This window comes from Tamandua tetradactyla, chromosome 6 (assembly GCF_023851605.1).
Source record: "Tamandua tetradactyla isolate mTamTet1 chromosome 6, mTamTet1.pri, whole genome shotgun sequence".
Taxonomy (NCBI): Eukaryota; Metazoa; Chordata; class Mammalia; order Pilosa; family Myrmecophagidae; genus Tamandua; species Tamandua tetradactyla.
In genome coordinates, this window is record NC_135332.1 from 117,545,955 (window position 1) to 117,559,694 (window position 13,740).

At 38.7% G+C, this 13,740-nt stretch overlaps 1 protein-coding gene across 14 annotated transcripts in view; it reads right to left on the minus strand.

Annotated features, from left to right (window-relative positions):
• The window catches only part of STAU2 (staufen double-stranded RNA binding protein 2), a 363,048-nt gene extending 349,676 nt beyond the window's left edge, over positions 1-13,372 (minus strand). For 3 of the 14 annotated variants that reach the window (XM_077167011.1, XM_077167012.1, XM_077167010.1), the window contains exons 1-2: positions 12,624-12,720; positions 3,849-3,914 (exon numbers count right to left, since the gene is read on the minus strand). Coding sequence is in view for 5 of the 14 variants with exons in the window: in XM_077167004.1 (XP_077023119.1) it covers positions 3,849-3,866 (18 nt within the window). In the remaining 9 variants the exon portion in view is untranslated. Of the gene's footprint in view, positions 1-3,848; positions 3,915-11,969; positions 11,993-12,623; positions 12,734-12,880; positions 12,949-13,208 lie in introns of those variants that run through there. The other 11 variants (XM_077167014.1, XM_077167013.1, XM_077167009.1 and 8 more) reach the window with 10 other exon arrangements.
• Between the last annotated feature and the right edge of the window lie 368 nt (positions 13,373-13,740).

Consider the following 13,740-nt stretch of genomic DNA (forward strand, 5'->3'; position numbering starts at 1 on the left):
TGTCTTTGTTCCATTTCATTCAGGCCTTAAAGCTTCCTCTAAGCTTCTGTGTTCCCAACATCTATTACCAAACCTCTCTAAAAGAAACAACCAGATTACTTAGACCTCTGTAAGTTCCCTGCTGCTAGGTTTTCCCAATGCTCTAGGTGTCTAATATAGACTTCACTTATCTTTTACAGCACACTGACCTATAAAGTCTGCCTCACTAGCTAACCCCAAAAACATGACCCTATTTTAGTCACCCACTATAAAATATTATTTCAAAGCACACCAGTCTTAATTTATATCTACTACAGCTTAATGTTAGAATGAGCTGCCTTTCCCTAAGGTCTTATAATTAATCATCAGGGAGAAAGACCCAACAATATACTCAAATCCTGCCTAGTACAGTACCCTGGAACTAGGAGGTGCCTGTTACTTGTTGAATAATGAACGAAAACACTTAACTAATGATTAGAAGTAATAGCTCAGAAAATTCAAGAGATATAATCCAAATAATTTTATTCATAAATAAAAAGGCAAGGATGACAGAAGACACATATAAGCAATTCACAAAAAGGAAAACACAAACAAAATAACAAATATTAAACAAATCATAGAAATGGAAATTAAAATCCCACTTTTTGTCAGACAGATTGGCAAAAACTGAAAATGTGTCAAGGAAATAAGGAATTGGGCATTCTTATATAATTCTGGTAGATATCATTTGTTATTCTTGGTATCTATTCATCAAATATCTTTAAAATTTACATACCTGTTTGACCAGTATTTCCATTTCTAGTAATTGATTTTAACAAAAAAATAGGGAAAAGGAGCATAGATGTATGTAAACAAGAATATTCATAGTGACATTAGCTATAATATAAAAATCTATCCAACAATAAGAGGTTGGTTAAATAAATTTTAGCAATTTCAAACTATGGATTAAGTCATTTCAGAATATTATGTACTGTATAATCTGTGTTTTAAATAACATATATTTGCATAAAAACACACCTGCATAGAAAAAAATCTAGAAGTATACACCCCAAAATGTTAGCAGTGATTATCTCTGTAAAAGAATAGTTGAATTATTTTTTATTTTTCTTTTCCTTTTGCTTGTCTACACCACCTAATTTTTCTATAATAAGCATGGGTTGTACATGGATAACAACAGATATTCTTAAAAACAAAAGCAAAAATGAGGATCACAACTCAAGTTCACTATCAAAACAGAACATGAAATATTTCCGTGTTTCATAGTAATATTAACATCAGGCAGAGGTAATACATAAACTTTCAAATAAATTGGTATTCAATAGCAGAGTCATTTTAAATTAATTCTAGGACACATCTGGAAAAATCTGTTAGTACTGGAAATTCTGGCTTTTTTTTTTTAACTGAAAAAGAAATTTAGACATTTTAAGAAAACAAAACAAGACTTCCCAAATAAAACTATACTACTAATCTTAAAAACAGTGTTGAAAATCACATAGTAAAAATCTCAACTGTTTCCAGATAAGGGACAACTTAAATAACATTATCATTCCTTTTCACTTTTATCTTGAGAACCCTCATTCCTCATGGGAAAGTAATCAGTATGAAAAAAAAAAAACTTAAAAATCACTAATAGGGTGGGCCACAGTGGCTCAGCAGGCAGAGGTCTTGCCTGCCATGCTAGAGACCCAACATAGGAAAAATCTCAACTGTTTCCAGATAAGGGACAACTTATATAACATTATCATTCCTTTTCACTTTTATCTTGAGAACCCTCATTCCTCATGGGAAAGTAATCAGCCTGAAAAAAAAAAAAACTTAATCACTAATAGGGCAGGCAATGGTGGCTCAGCAGGCAGAGGTCTCGCCTGCAATGCTGGAGACTAAGGTTCAATTTCCGGTGCCTGCCCATACAAAAAAAAAAAAAATCACTAAGTTTAAAAATTGTCAATCTAAAACCTAAAAAAGTAAGTTTGGAGCTTAAGAGAGAAATTCTTCTCTACAGCTTCTAATATTCTAAATTATGTTAGCTTTCCCATCAGACCTAAAAACTTGGGGGGATGAAACTTAACATAAGTAACAAGAGGAACTCAATATGTGACCCTGGGAATGCATACTACTACAAGCAGAGTGTATAGATATATATATATATATATAGGCGCTGTGTACAATTTCCAGCCAAAGCTCAGGGAATTGCTTCTGGCCATGCAGGACCCTGCCTATGACTCAACATGGCCTGTAACACAACTAAATCCTCATTAGGACAAATCCACAAACTATAGTTTCCAGAGAATGTAGCATAAAATGAATGATCACTTCTATCTACCTATAGCAAAATATGAAACAAATTATTCTAGGTGTACATATATAATTGGTGGCAGGTATCCATACAATGTCATTTAGCAGCAACTTCACACTAACATCACAGTTTGCAAGTCATGTCTCACAAAGAGCCTTTAATGCTTTCAATTGGACTTTATAGCAGCAGAAAGGTACAGGAAGCACAAAGCATAATAGTTTAAAGATTGCTTTAAAGCCTATATAGTAATAACTTTGATGAATGTAAGATTTGTTAGGCAAGAATATTTTCTAGTACAAGACAAAAATCAAAGAACAACTTTGGATTAAGGGAGAGATTTTATGTTAATGGCATGTGTGTAAAGCAAGCATCACATAATACCAAAACTGACAACAAATTATATGATTATTGCTGAAAAGCATGGCAATCTCCTTGCTTCAGTAACAACCCTAGTACCACCATTCATTCACTCATTTTAACAAGTATTTCCCAACAATATACAAGAATTTTACTAGGCCCCCAGGATATGAGTCAATAAGCAAACCAAGTCACTGCCTTCAAGAAACATACAGTCTACTAGAGAGAGACACTGAACAAATAATCGTATATTTGAATATAACTGTGAATGTCAAAATGTCATTAAATAAAAGGGACTATGAGAGCAAATATTAGGCCTGAGAGTCAAAAAAAGGGTTTCCAGAGAAGTAAGTCACGCACAGAAGGAAGAAGAGGTCCAGGGAAAGGTCACCTCCTGTGCAAAGCCCCTAAAGCTAGAATGGCTCTGCCCCAATCTAGAAACTGCAGCAGTTCAGTGTAACTGAAGCATTTATACTGTTCCCTGGGCACACATTAAGTCTGAGATATAAAAAGACATCCAATTTAAGAGATCAAGTTAAGCGCTACGTGAGTCTAGAACTTAGAAAAAGCGGTCTAAACAAGGGATAAACTTAGAAGTTACTGGCTTATCGATGGTGTGTAATACACAGGAACGGAAGGAGATTTCTTAGGCAAGGTGAGCAGGATTGAAGGAGAGGGAAGGAGGAATACTTCCTCAAATTACAGAAAAAAAATTTTAATTACTTCTCTCTTGATTAGCAATCAAAAGGAATAAAATAAAGTATTTTCTAACATTATAATTATAATACAATGCCCCATTTGTTCATAAAGGGTAAAATTAAATCTAGGAACTTCTTGGAGAAATGCCAAAATCTAAGAAAAATACTTCATTCCATAAGTGTAAGGAATTATATGATGTATTTCATTTAACAGAGCTCTTCCTCTTAGCCTCGTTCAGTGTCCTATAAAACTCTTGAAAGAATTCTAAACATATCAACAAGTCCTTCAGGGATATGATATTGAAAGAAACATAGAAACCTGGAGTTATCAATTTTCAGGACTATATAATTCTTAAAACAACCTTCCCTGCTAGGTCTCCTATGATGAATTATAGAGTGTAAGTGTTCTAAAAGAACGATGGTCATATTACATTAATGAAAAAGCCTAGTTAAAATGTTCTGCAATTTTTTATGACCAAAGCACATAATAAGTATGACACGCCTTAATACAAACTCACCTGATTTATCTGAAGCATGTTAAGACAATATTGACCAAATTGCTGTATCCCTCACGGCTCCAAAAACTGAAAAATGAAAACGAAAAAATAAAGATCAACTTAGTCAGTGACCCCTATGTTAAGCATTTTAAACACATGCCCTTGATCATATCCAAATATAAAACTGAAATTTCTAGAACAGCTTAGAATTTTCTATGAGGAAAATGTTCTATATCTGCACTGTCCAATCTGATTGCCACTGACTCCAAGTAGCTTACTGAGCACTTGAAATATGGCTAGTGCAAGCAAGAAAGTAAACCTTAAATTTCATCTTAATTAAATGACCACATGCAGCTAGTGACCAGCATATTGGACAGTGCAGATCTAACCGGAACAAAGTTCCTTCTAGCTCCAGAGCTTTATGACAATCTTAGCAAAAGAGAAGTCATAAAAAAAAAAACCACTTCATAATTTATTTTTAATGTATAACCCCCTTGCTCAAGTAAAGTTTAAGAGCAGCTTTGTGTTCCATGCTCTGTAAGATAAATTAAACCTAGAGAAGATGTAGCACAAGTATTCTCTTAGGTGATACAGAAAAGACTACATAAATTGCCTAGCTGAATTCAATCTCTTTTTTCTTCTAAGTTTGTGGTTTATTATTATTATAAAAAAAGTAACATGTACATTAAAACTGCACATGAATTTTTACCAAAAAAATATATATATACCATCATCTCACATCCCAACACATATGTTGGTACACTGGGAAATTTGTATTTCTTTTCATTTGGTAAATCTCTTCTAAACTTAACTTAGATATAGATGCCAAAGAAGGGCAAAGCCCAAATTTCAAAAATAATACATAAATCATGGGTTTTTGTAACAGAAAGAGTAAACACAAAACACAAATTATGTACAGGCCCCTCAAGAAAATTATCTACAAAACAACACAGTCATGATATACAACAAAAAGGCTAATCCAAACAACAAATTACATGCATTTATCACTTGGGTAAAAATTTTTATGCCCTAAAAGAATTTTCATATTGAATTTTCCCTTAGAAGTAAAGGTTCTTGTGATACATATAAATGAACAAATTAGGAGGGCTATCATTTTTTCAAGATGATAAACTGGGTTAATTCAAAATGACTTTGAAAGCATTTACTAGCTTTCTTACAATCAGGTCCTTAGAAAACGTATCCATTTTTATTTCTCATAATTGTTTTCATATTTCCTATGAGAACAGAACATTGTTGGAGAAAAAGCCTAAGGCCCAAGTACCAGTGAATTTTTTTTTCCTAAACTCTTCAGAAAATTATCTTGAACCTTGTTCAAATGTCTGTGTATCTTTCTTTTTTTCCCCAATTAATGTAACACAGACTAAGATCTTTGTGGTAGGCAAACTGTAAAAAATAGAATACAGAAATAATGGGATACTACTTCCAGGATTAAGTAATGAAATAATAAAAAGACTAACTTCCATCTTGGGTGTTCACCTGCTCTTACTCTCTCACCACTTGCTGGGAGGGAAGCCAGCTGCCATATGATGAGCCTCTGGAGAGGCCCACATGGCAAAGAACTAAGGGAAGCCACCAACTGCCAGCAAAAAAACAGAGGCCCTATACCTAAAAGCCTACAAAGAACTGAATTTTGCCAACAGTCATGTGAATGAGTTTGAAAGCTCATCTTTCCCCCCAGTTAATCTTTCAGATGAGAATGGAGTCCTAGATGATAATTCACTGCAATCTCATGAAAGACCTTTAACCAAAGGCACCCAGCTAAGCACCCAGATTTCTAACCCACAGAAATTGTGAGATAATGTTTGTTCTTTTTAAATTCTGGGGTATTTGCTATGTAGCAACAGGTAACTAACACAGTTCTGTTCAACTCTAAAATTCTAAATTTCTATGGTGTTTTAGATACTAATGACCATGTACAGATAGGCAAAAAAACTAAATTCATTAGACAAAATGAGCAAATGAGTAACAGAATTCAAAAGTGGGAAATTATGAAATCTAAACATTTACATTTTTAATTTTAAAATGAAGTCATCAAAAAGGGTAACGCTTTATGGTATGGTAGCCCATGAAAAAGACTGGGATCTGTTCTGTAACTACCTGGTGAAGAGAGCTTTGAAAACTGTTGCTTTTTTCTTTCTTTCCTTTGTATATATGTTATATTATACAATAAAAAAAGTTAAAAGGAAAAAAAAGAGTAGCCTTATGGATAGAAGTAACAGTAACTAATTAGTGGAGTTACAAGTAACAGTGCCATATTGAAGGTGAACATAATTTCAAGGGGATGTATAGTGCCATGTATCCTACCAATAAACAATACAATTATAAATAAGCTCTCACATGAATAAGTTCAAAGAGTTGATCATGTACAAAGAGTCAACTGTAGAATGGTATAGGGGAAAACTAAAATTGCATGCTATGACCAACAGTTAACAGAAAGATATCAACAATACCACAGCAATACTAGGGTACTGTAAACAACTGGGGGAGGAGGTGGAAAAACAAAAGATCAGGGGAAGTGTTGATCTGATATTGGGTGAGGCTGTGTTCATCAGTTCTTTGCCTCTCTGGACCAATGAAAAGTATCTAAAATTGAGAATGCTCCTGATTGTACAACCAAGTGAGGACACTGTTAAGACATGGTTTGTTTATTTTGGACATTTATCCATGACACCTAATGTATGGAGGAGGCCAAAGGGTACAATGATTGAGAAGCCAAAAGGTGAACTGTGATATTATATATATATATATATATACATATATATATATATATATATGATGAAATAATGTGCATCTATAAACAGGAAGGTCGTCATGAGGTATGCAACAAACTGAGTGAACCTTGAAGCAATGTGTTGTGCAAAATAAGCCAGAAACAAAAAAACAAATATGCTATGGACTCTTTCAGAAAATACTTATAAGAAGATTGGAGCATAGATTGTAAGCTCTTATAACAGCCACACTTAGCCGCCAGTTGTAAATGTACTTTCACTGAGTTGTATGTATATACACTGGTATTTCCCTGGAACTCTGAGAACCTCTGTGACATGCAAGACTCAGAGTTTGAGTTCTGCAGCTCTGAAAGTCAGCCTTGCCACATACAACAGCTGTTAAACTAAAATCAAGATTGGGCTTCAATTAGAGATAACAATGAAGCCAACTGGTTCCGGACTAAGATAAATCAGAATACAGAGGTAAAGATGACATTCTCAGTATTTTAGAACTTCACCTACTGTATGAGACCAAAGGAAGAGAGGTTTATTTTGTCCAAAACCTAAATTTTCTACAGCAAATAATCTAACTCAACCAGTCTGGATAGTTCACTTAAACAACCTGAACATAGGGAGCCCAAGATACAAATGAGGGCTTGTGATTCTGTATAGCTTAATATAATACCCAGATATATCCCAGAGTACGTTGAGCAGATAATTAAAAAGTATTGGCAAAGTCCCTTGAGGGACAGGAGAAAAAATATGGAACTATTAAACTTTCCCACCGGGAAAGTCCTGATTCTGTCTCAAATATTAGAAACTCCCAAGTTAATAGGCCAAGCCCTTGATCTTGAGGCTTGCTCTTGTGAAGCCTATTTCTGTTGGAGAGGAGAAGCCAAGCTTATCTATGGTTATGCCTAAGAGTTACTTCCACAGAACCCCTTCTGTTGCTCAGATGTGGCCTCTCTCTAAACCCAATTCTGGAAGGAAAATCATAACCCTTTCCACTACGTGGGATATAACATCCAGGAGTGAGAGCCTCCCTGCCCCTGGAACCATGAGATCAACAATACCTTCCTAACCAAAAGGGGGGAAAGAAATGAAACAAAATAAGGTATCAGTGGCTAAGAGAGTTCAACAGAGTCAAGTGGCTAATTTGGAGGCTACTCCTAACACTAGCTTCAGCTAGATACCACTAATTAGCAGGATTTGCCAAACGCCAACCAAAACCATTCCTGTCAACTCTGAAGAACACCTAGGGCTTTATCTGTGACTCTACAAAAGTTTCACATAATAAGACTACTTTCCAGAAACCTATAACCTCCTAGGCCAGCTAAATCCTGAGGACCAGAGGGACCAGTTTCTCCAAGATTATCAACTAATTAAATTCCACTATCCCGTACCGTCAACACTCCTTACCAACATGAAAAAGTTAGATCATTGTCCAAAGATCCCTATAGATTGGGAGACAGATCAAAGGAGAAGACATTATAACAGAGAAAACAGGATTTAACACATGAGTATAACTGCTGAATTACTATACTGATACTTCTTTTAGCCTCCAGTGTTGGAGAAGCTAGAGGGAAAAATCTGAAATAGTGGAATCGTAACCCATAACAAACTCTGAAATCTGCTCTGTGACTATACTTGTTAAAACGTACTTTGAAAATTGTTTTTTCTTTCTTTTCTTTGTTTATATGTTACATTTTACATTTCAAAATGTTAAAAAAAAAAAAAGGAACCATACACAAATGGTGCTAACATACACTAGGTATAATTAAAAATACAGATCCAACCAATTTTCTTCTTCTAGCTGAAAATAATTCATTTGAAAACTAACGTGAATATACCACTAAAAGCATCTTAGCGATTTAGTGTGCCTTACTTTTTAGAATACAACATTATATATTAAGTACTAACCAACTCTGAGAATCCCATTTTGTTTTTGTTTAATACAAGCCTTTAAAAGTTACAGATGCTTATGTGTAGACCTGTGTGGGCTTCTTCAATGTTTAGTAACACCAATGACAGATTCCACCAGGTAGACACAATAATACATAGGGAAACATTTTTTAAAGTTTCTATATCTTCTGATACACAAAAGGTGGTTTTATAGAATAAAAATAAGAGTACTTATTCACTTAAAACTGACTGTAAAATTTTAAATATTCTATAAGCCTTTCCTTCAATTATAAACCAAAGATCTGCACAAATTAAGAAGTAACTGGAAAACATTGTGAAATTATTCCTTTCCAAATTAAATCAGATTTACATCAACATAAAAATTACAATTCACATTATACTATGGGCAATTCAGGATGCCCACAGTGTCTTTAAGACCTCAATTCTTTAAAGACCTGTCCAGCCTATGCTCCTATATTTTAAACAATTTGATAAACTATCAAGGCATATAGAAATATAGAGCAGTTTGATACTACATATGGCTTCATAAAATCCACTTCTCCCTCCTCCCCACCCCTCTCTCAAAAAAAATTCCAGCTACAATTCATTCCAATTACAGCTAAGTACTTTTAGGGAAACCGATTCGCATGTCCCAAAAATGCTCTCCAGTGATAGCCAGTAAGGCACATTAGGACCTGTAGTTCCAGGTTCCAACAAGCCACTAAATGAAATGGGTCGTTTATAGAGCAAAAGCACAAAAACTGGAGAAGATCTGCTGCTCATGAAGAGTTAAAGATCCAACCTATATCTGAAATGTACTGCTATTACCCACTGTTTTTATTATGAATTACATTATATTCACTTCATAAAATGAAAACTGTATATAATTAAAATCTATACAAACCTCAAAAATTAAATACTGCTTTATAAAACTGCATTATTAGTGTCTAGACTTTTTATACTGACATCCCACAATTGATATGCAATTCTCACAATGTTTTTGATAACATGAAAAGTAAAAAAATTTACTATCCCCATTCTTAGACTGTGAACTACTAAAGCACTAAAATTAATGGCGTCTTTAAAAAAGAAAGCTTAAAAAATATTTTTCAATTTAATTTCTTTTTTTTTTACACGGGTAGGCACCAGGAAGCAAACCTGGCGAGAATTCTGCCACTGAGCCACTATCCCACCGCCCCATTTTAATTTCTTTTTAACAGTAAAAGCCCTGCTTTTATGTAAGGAAAATTTAACAATACAAACGTGAATAACTCCTAAGAGCCTATGAAAGATTCTAAGTATATAGAAGTCTCACTCTATAACGTATTCAGTGAAAAACACTATATACCACAAAGCAAGTGAAAACCAAAACCAGTATTTACCCAACACCAATTTTATATGCTAGGTGCCATCTTTTACATTAACTCACATTGGGATGTACGTATTATCTCTATATTTCTAGAGTTTGGGCTCCTTGACCACAATCACATAGCTAGGATTCAAACCCAAGCCTGTCTAGTTCAAAATCCTCCTCTCTTGACTATACCCTAAATCATAAATAAAGACCTGACTTCTTAAAATTTTTTCCTGTAACAAAGTCAAGGACTTGACCTCTTAGGGTAACAGAATAGCAAGTTTCCTATACAGAACTTTGGAGACTTACTCAAAATGAAATAATAATAAATGGACAAATAAAATTATAATTGCTATGGATTCTAGACACTCATCTAATGTTTTCCTGAGTACCAAGAAAAGGTAAAGCACAAATATAATTTGATCATACTGTGCTTGGCTCAAAGTATGCAGTCCAATATTAACACAGAATTTAGTTTTGCAATATATGACCAGATAGCCAATACTTAAAATGTACAAAAAAGAGTAACAGCAAAAAACAGAAGGCACAAAAAAAAAAAAATACACCCCAACAACTAAGACAACTGCATCTTGCTGAACCTGATCCTAACAAAGGAAAACGACTCAGCCTCACTTTTTGTATTGTTTATATATTAAAAAGTTAGATGACCATTTAAGACATTTCTGATACACTTCTTCTCAGTTGAAAAGCAGACCAGCCATTCTATTCTACAACTTCATTCCAGGCAAGTCAAGAAAGCTGCAATGTAAAATTTATATGGTTTTCCAGGCCGAAATATTAGAAGCAAAGGACTACAAAGTATGTAATTTACCCTCAAATAGTCCAGAAAAAAATACATTGTGTGATAGAGAGCAAAGGGTAAAATGTTAACAGGTTAACTGTGAGTGGTTACACGGACTCTTCAGTATTCTTTTTTTGTAATTTATTTTTTAGGTTTGAAATCATCTCCAAATAAAAAATTAAAACCGAAAATATTATGTAACATTCTATGTAAAGTTAGCAAAACATACTTGGATTATAGAGCAATGTTTTTACAAATACAAAACACTGTTTTTTAGGGAAAAATACAGTAATTTGTGAGGAAATGCGCACCCTAGTTTATACATTAATGATCACTTCCAGAAGTAAATTTCAAACTACACTTCAGCATAATGAAATGTGGCAGTGGTGACTTGAGTTGAAACTGTACTAGAAAAAAAGTACACACTATGTCGGTTATGCTAGCATAACCGCTTCACAAATTTAATACAGGCCTGTTAAAAATGCAGCAAATCTCCAATTCAAGTGATATGTGATATCTCTGGTTTGCAGTAAAATATAGACAGACTAAACAATGAAAAACTTGCCATATTACAAAACAATCGAGGAGAATAAATATGGTTTTAATAGTTTTATTAAATAAGGTTTTTCCACTGTAGCTCATTTCAAGACACTGTATTTGGATCATCTAAGAAAGCAAGGAGGAGGAAGAAATAGCCTCTTGGTTGCAAGCTTTTTTCCTACAAGCTGATCCTACCTGCCCATCACAATTTTCATTTCAAGTATTCCATACGCTCCTGAAACGTAGGGATACATCAGTAGAGAAGTAATGTTCAGCAGAAGCTCACCAAAATTGCAAAATCAAACATTAAATAACCAAAATTTTCAATTAACACTGAAACTCCTTTAAAGGATCATCTCCATCCCTTTTGTTGGATCCACCCACTTTAATATTCTTTAGTAAATTCCCCTAACTGGATGGTCCTTCTCTATACAAGAAGTTCTTAATCCTTATAGGGAGGGGGCGTCACTGCAAGTATGGACCCTTTTGAAAATTACTCACAAACGACAATTTATGCACATATTTCCAGGTACTTCCAGAAGCCCAAGACCATTATCCCCGCCCCCTCCTCCCCGGACAAGACAGAACGCCCCCCCCATCACAATCTCCGGCTCTCCCCAGGAGAGCCTGGAGTCCCTCCCCTCACATAGTGGAGTCTGTAACTGATTTTTGTCTGTGCCCAACTCCCTTCGCCCCGGCAAGGTCACTAACTGCCAACAACCCCTTTAAGCAAAGCCATCGGGGCAGTAATTCATAAGAGCCACAGCAGGAGTTGCCCGTCATAGGATACATTTTGTCCCCTCGGCCCCACCTACTTTCCCCATTTCGGCGAATTACGTCTTCACCACTTGCCCATTATACAGAAATAGCCATCACCGCCCCCCTGGCGCGCCCTGGCCCCGCGAGTCCTAGTCCAACTCCCCCGGCCCAATCCCTGCAGAGCCTCCGTCCATCCCCTCCCCGCAGGGAAGCTGCGCAGGGACCTTCCCCCTCACTCCCCCACACCGCCGCCTCACTCGCCGGCCTCTCTTCCGGCCGTGCCTACCCCGGCCCGAAGACCCCCACCTTCCTGCGCCCTCGGTCGGGTTCCTGCCCCCCACCCCCGGCGACCCCCTCTTGGGCCCGCCTCCTCGCCCTTCTCCCGGCTCCTCCCCTCGGGACACCTGTGCCGTCCCACCCTCTCCACACACGCGCCCCTACCGGCCCCCCCCCCCAGTTCATCAGCCTTCTCTCCTGCGGACCCCTCCCCTCCCCTTTGCATCGCTCCCCGCCATTCTCCTTCCCTCCCCCCTCTTCGGAGACAGCCCGAAGAGGGGGGAGGGAAGGCCCGGGGGAGGAGGCCGCGAAGGGGCCCTCTTTTCGGGGTTCGCCAGCGCTGGGGACCTGCAGGGTTCCCCGAAGCCTTCTGCCACCTCCGCCACCAGGGCGGAAGTCGGCGCCTCCCGAGCGCCCCCAACCAGGGTTTTTACCTTCTTGCCAAGGACACTTTGCAGACGGCTCCAACATTGGCAAACACTACAGACAACTGGCCCCGCTCGGCCGCCGCCGCCGCCGCCGCCGCCGGCTTCCACCCCTCCGCCTCCCCGCCCCCCGCCTCCGACCGCCTCCCCTCGGCTCCCGCCGCGCCCTCCCGGGCCCGCGCCGCGCACCCCCGCCTGCGCAGCCGCTCCCGCGCGCGCTCCCGGCCCTCCGCGGACCTGCGTCGCGCGCCCGGGCACGGCCCTACCTCGTTCCGCCTGCCGGGCGCCTGCGGCCGAGCGCGGCCATTGTTTGTGGCGCCGCGCCCGCCCCCTGGCGGCCGCCGGGCCCCCAGCAGCAGAGGCCGGCCGCTGCAGGCGCTGCGATGCAGCCGGGTGGAGTGGGCGCCGGGGCGAAGGCCGTTCACGGAGGCTTGAGGAAGAAGGCCGGACGAGGGCGAGCCAGCGCGTGGGGAGCGCGCCCTTACGTAGTGTCCTGGTCCCCGGCCCGCCTACCGCCCCCTCGGCTTCAAATGGTAGTTCTGGGTAGCCCTTCCCACATCTGCACTCGGACACCCCCTCCCCCGCCAAACTGACCTCTCCTGCCGAGCTGAATCCCTACTCGTACCTTTCCCGGGCTCTCTAGCTGGCCCCCTCGGCTCTGCACGCGCCGCGCGACCATCCCGCGTCTGCTCCGGCCGCCGCTGTGCGCCGCACGGTTTAGCGGATCCTGCACCTTTCCAGACCGAAGAGGGGTGGGGAAAGGGGGAGGGGGAGGGGTTTATTTAAATCGTCTGGCCCGGAGAGCACTAATGATTCGTGATCCAAGATCGGAAGCGTGGCCAAACATTGTCGCCAACCAAAACAACTCGTATTTGATCACATGAAAAAGAAATTATTGGTATCAAACACGAGGACCATCTTGAAACAGTGCCCTAGATCCTATATTTTTGAGACAGGCTTGCCAGAAAATTGGAATGACTTCTTGGTGCCTCCTGGTTAGTTATGTCCAGATAACTTCAACCCAGTCAAGCTTAAAGAAGCTCAGCACTTTAAGAAACAGTACCAAAAATAATGACAGTGAAGTAAATAAATGGGTGTGTTTTCACAAATTTCTCTGTTTGCATAA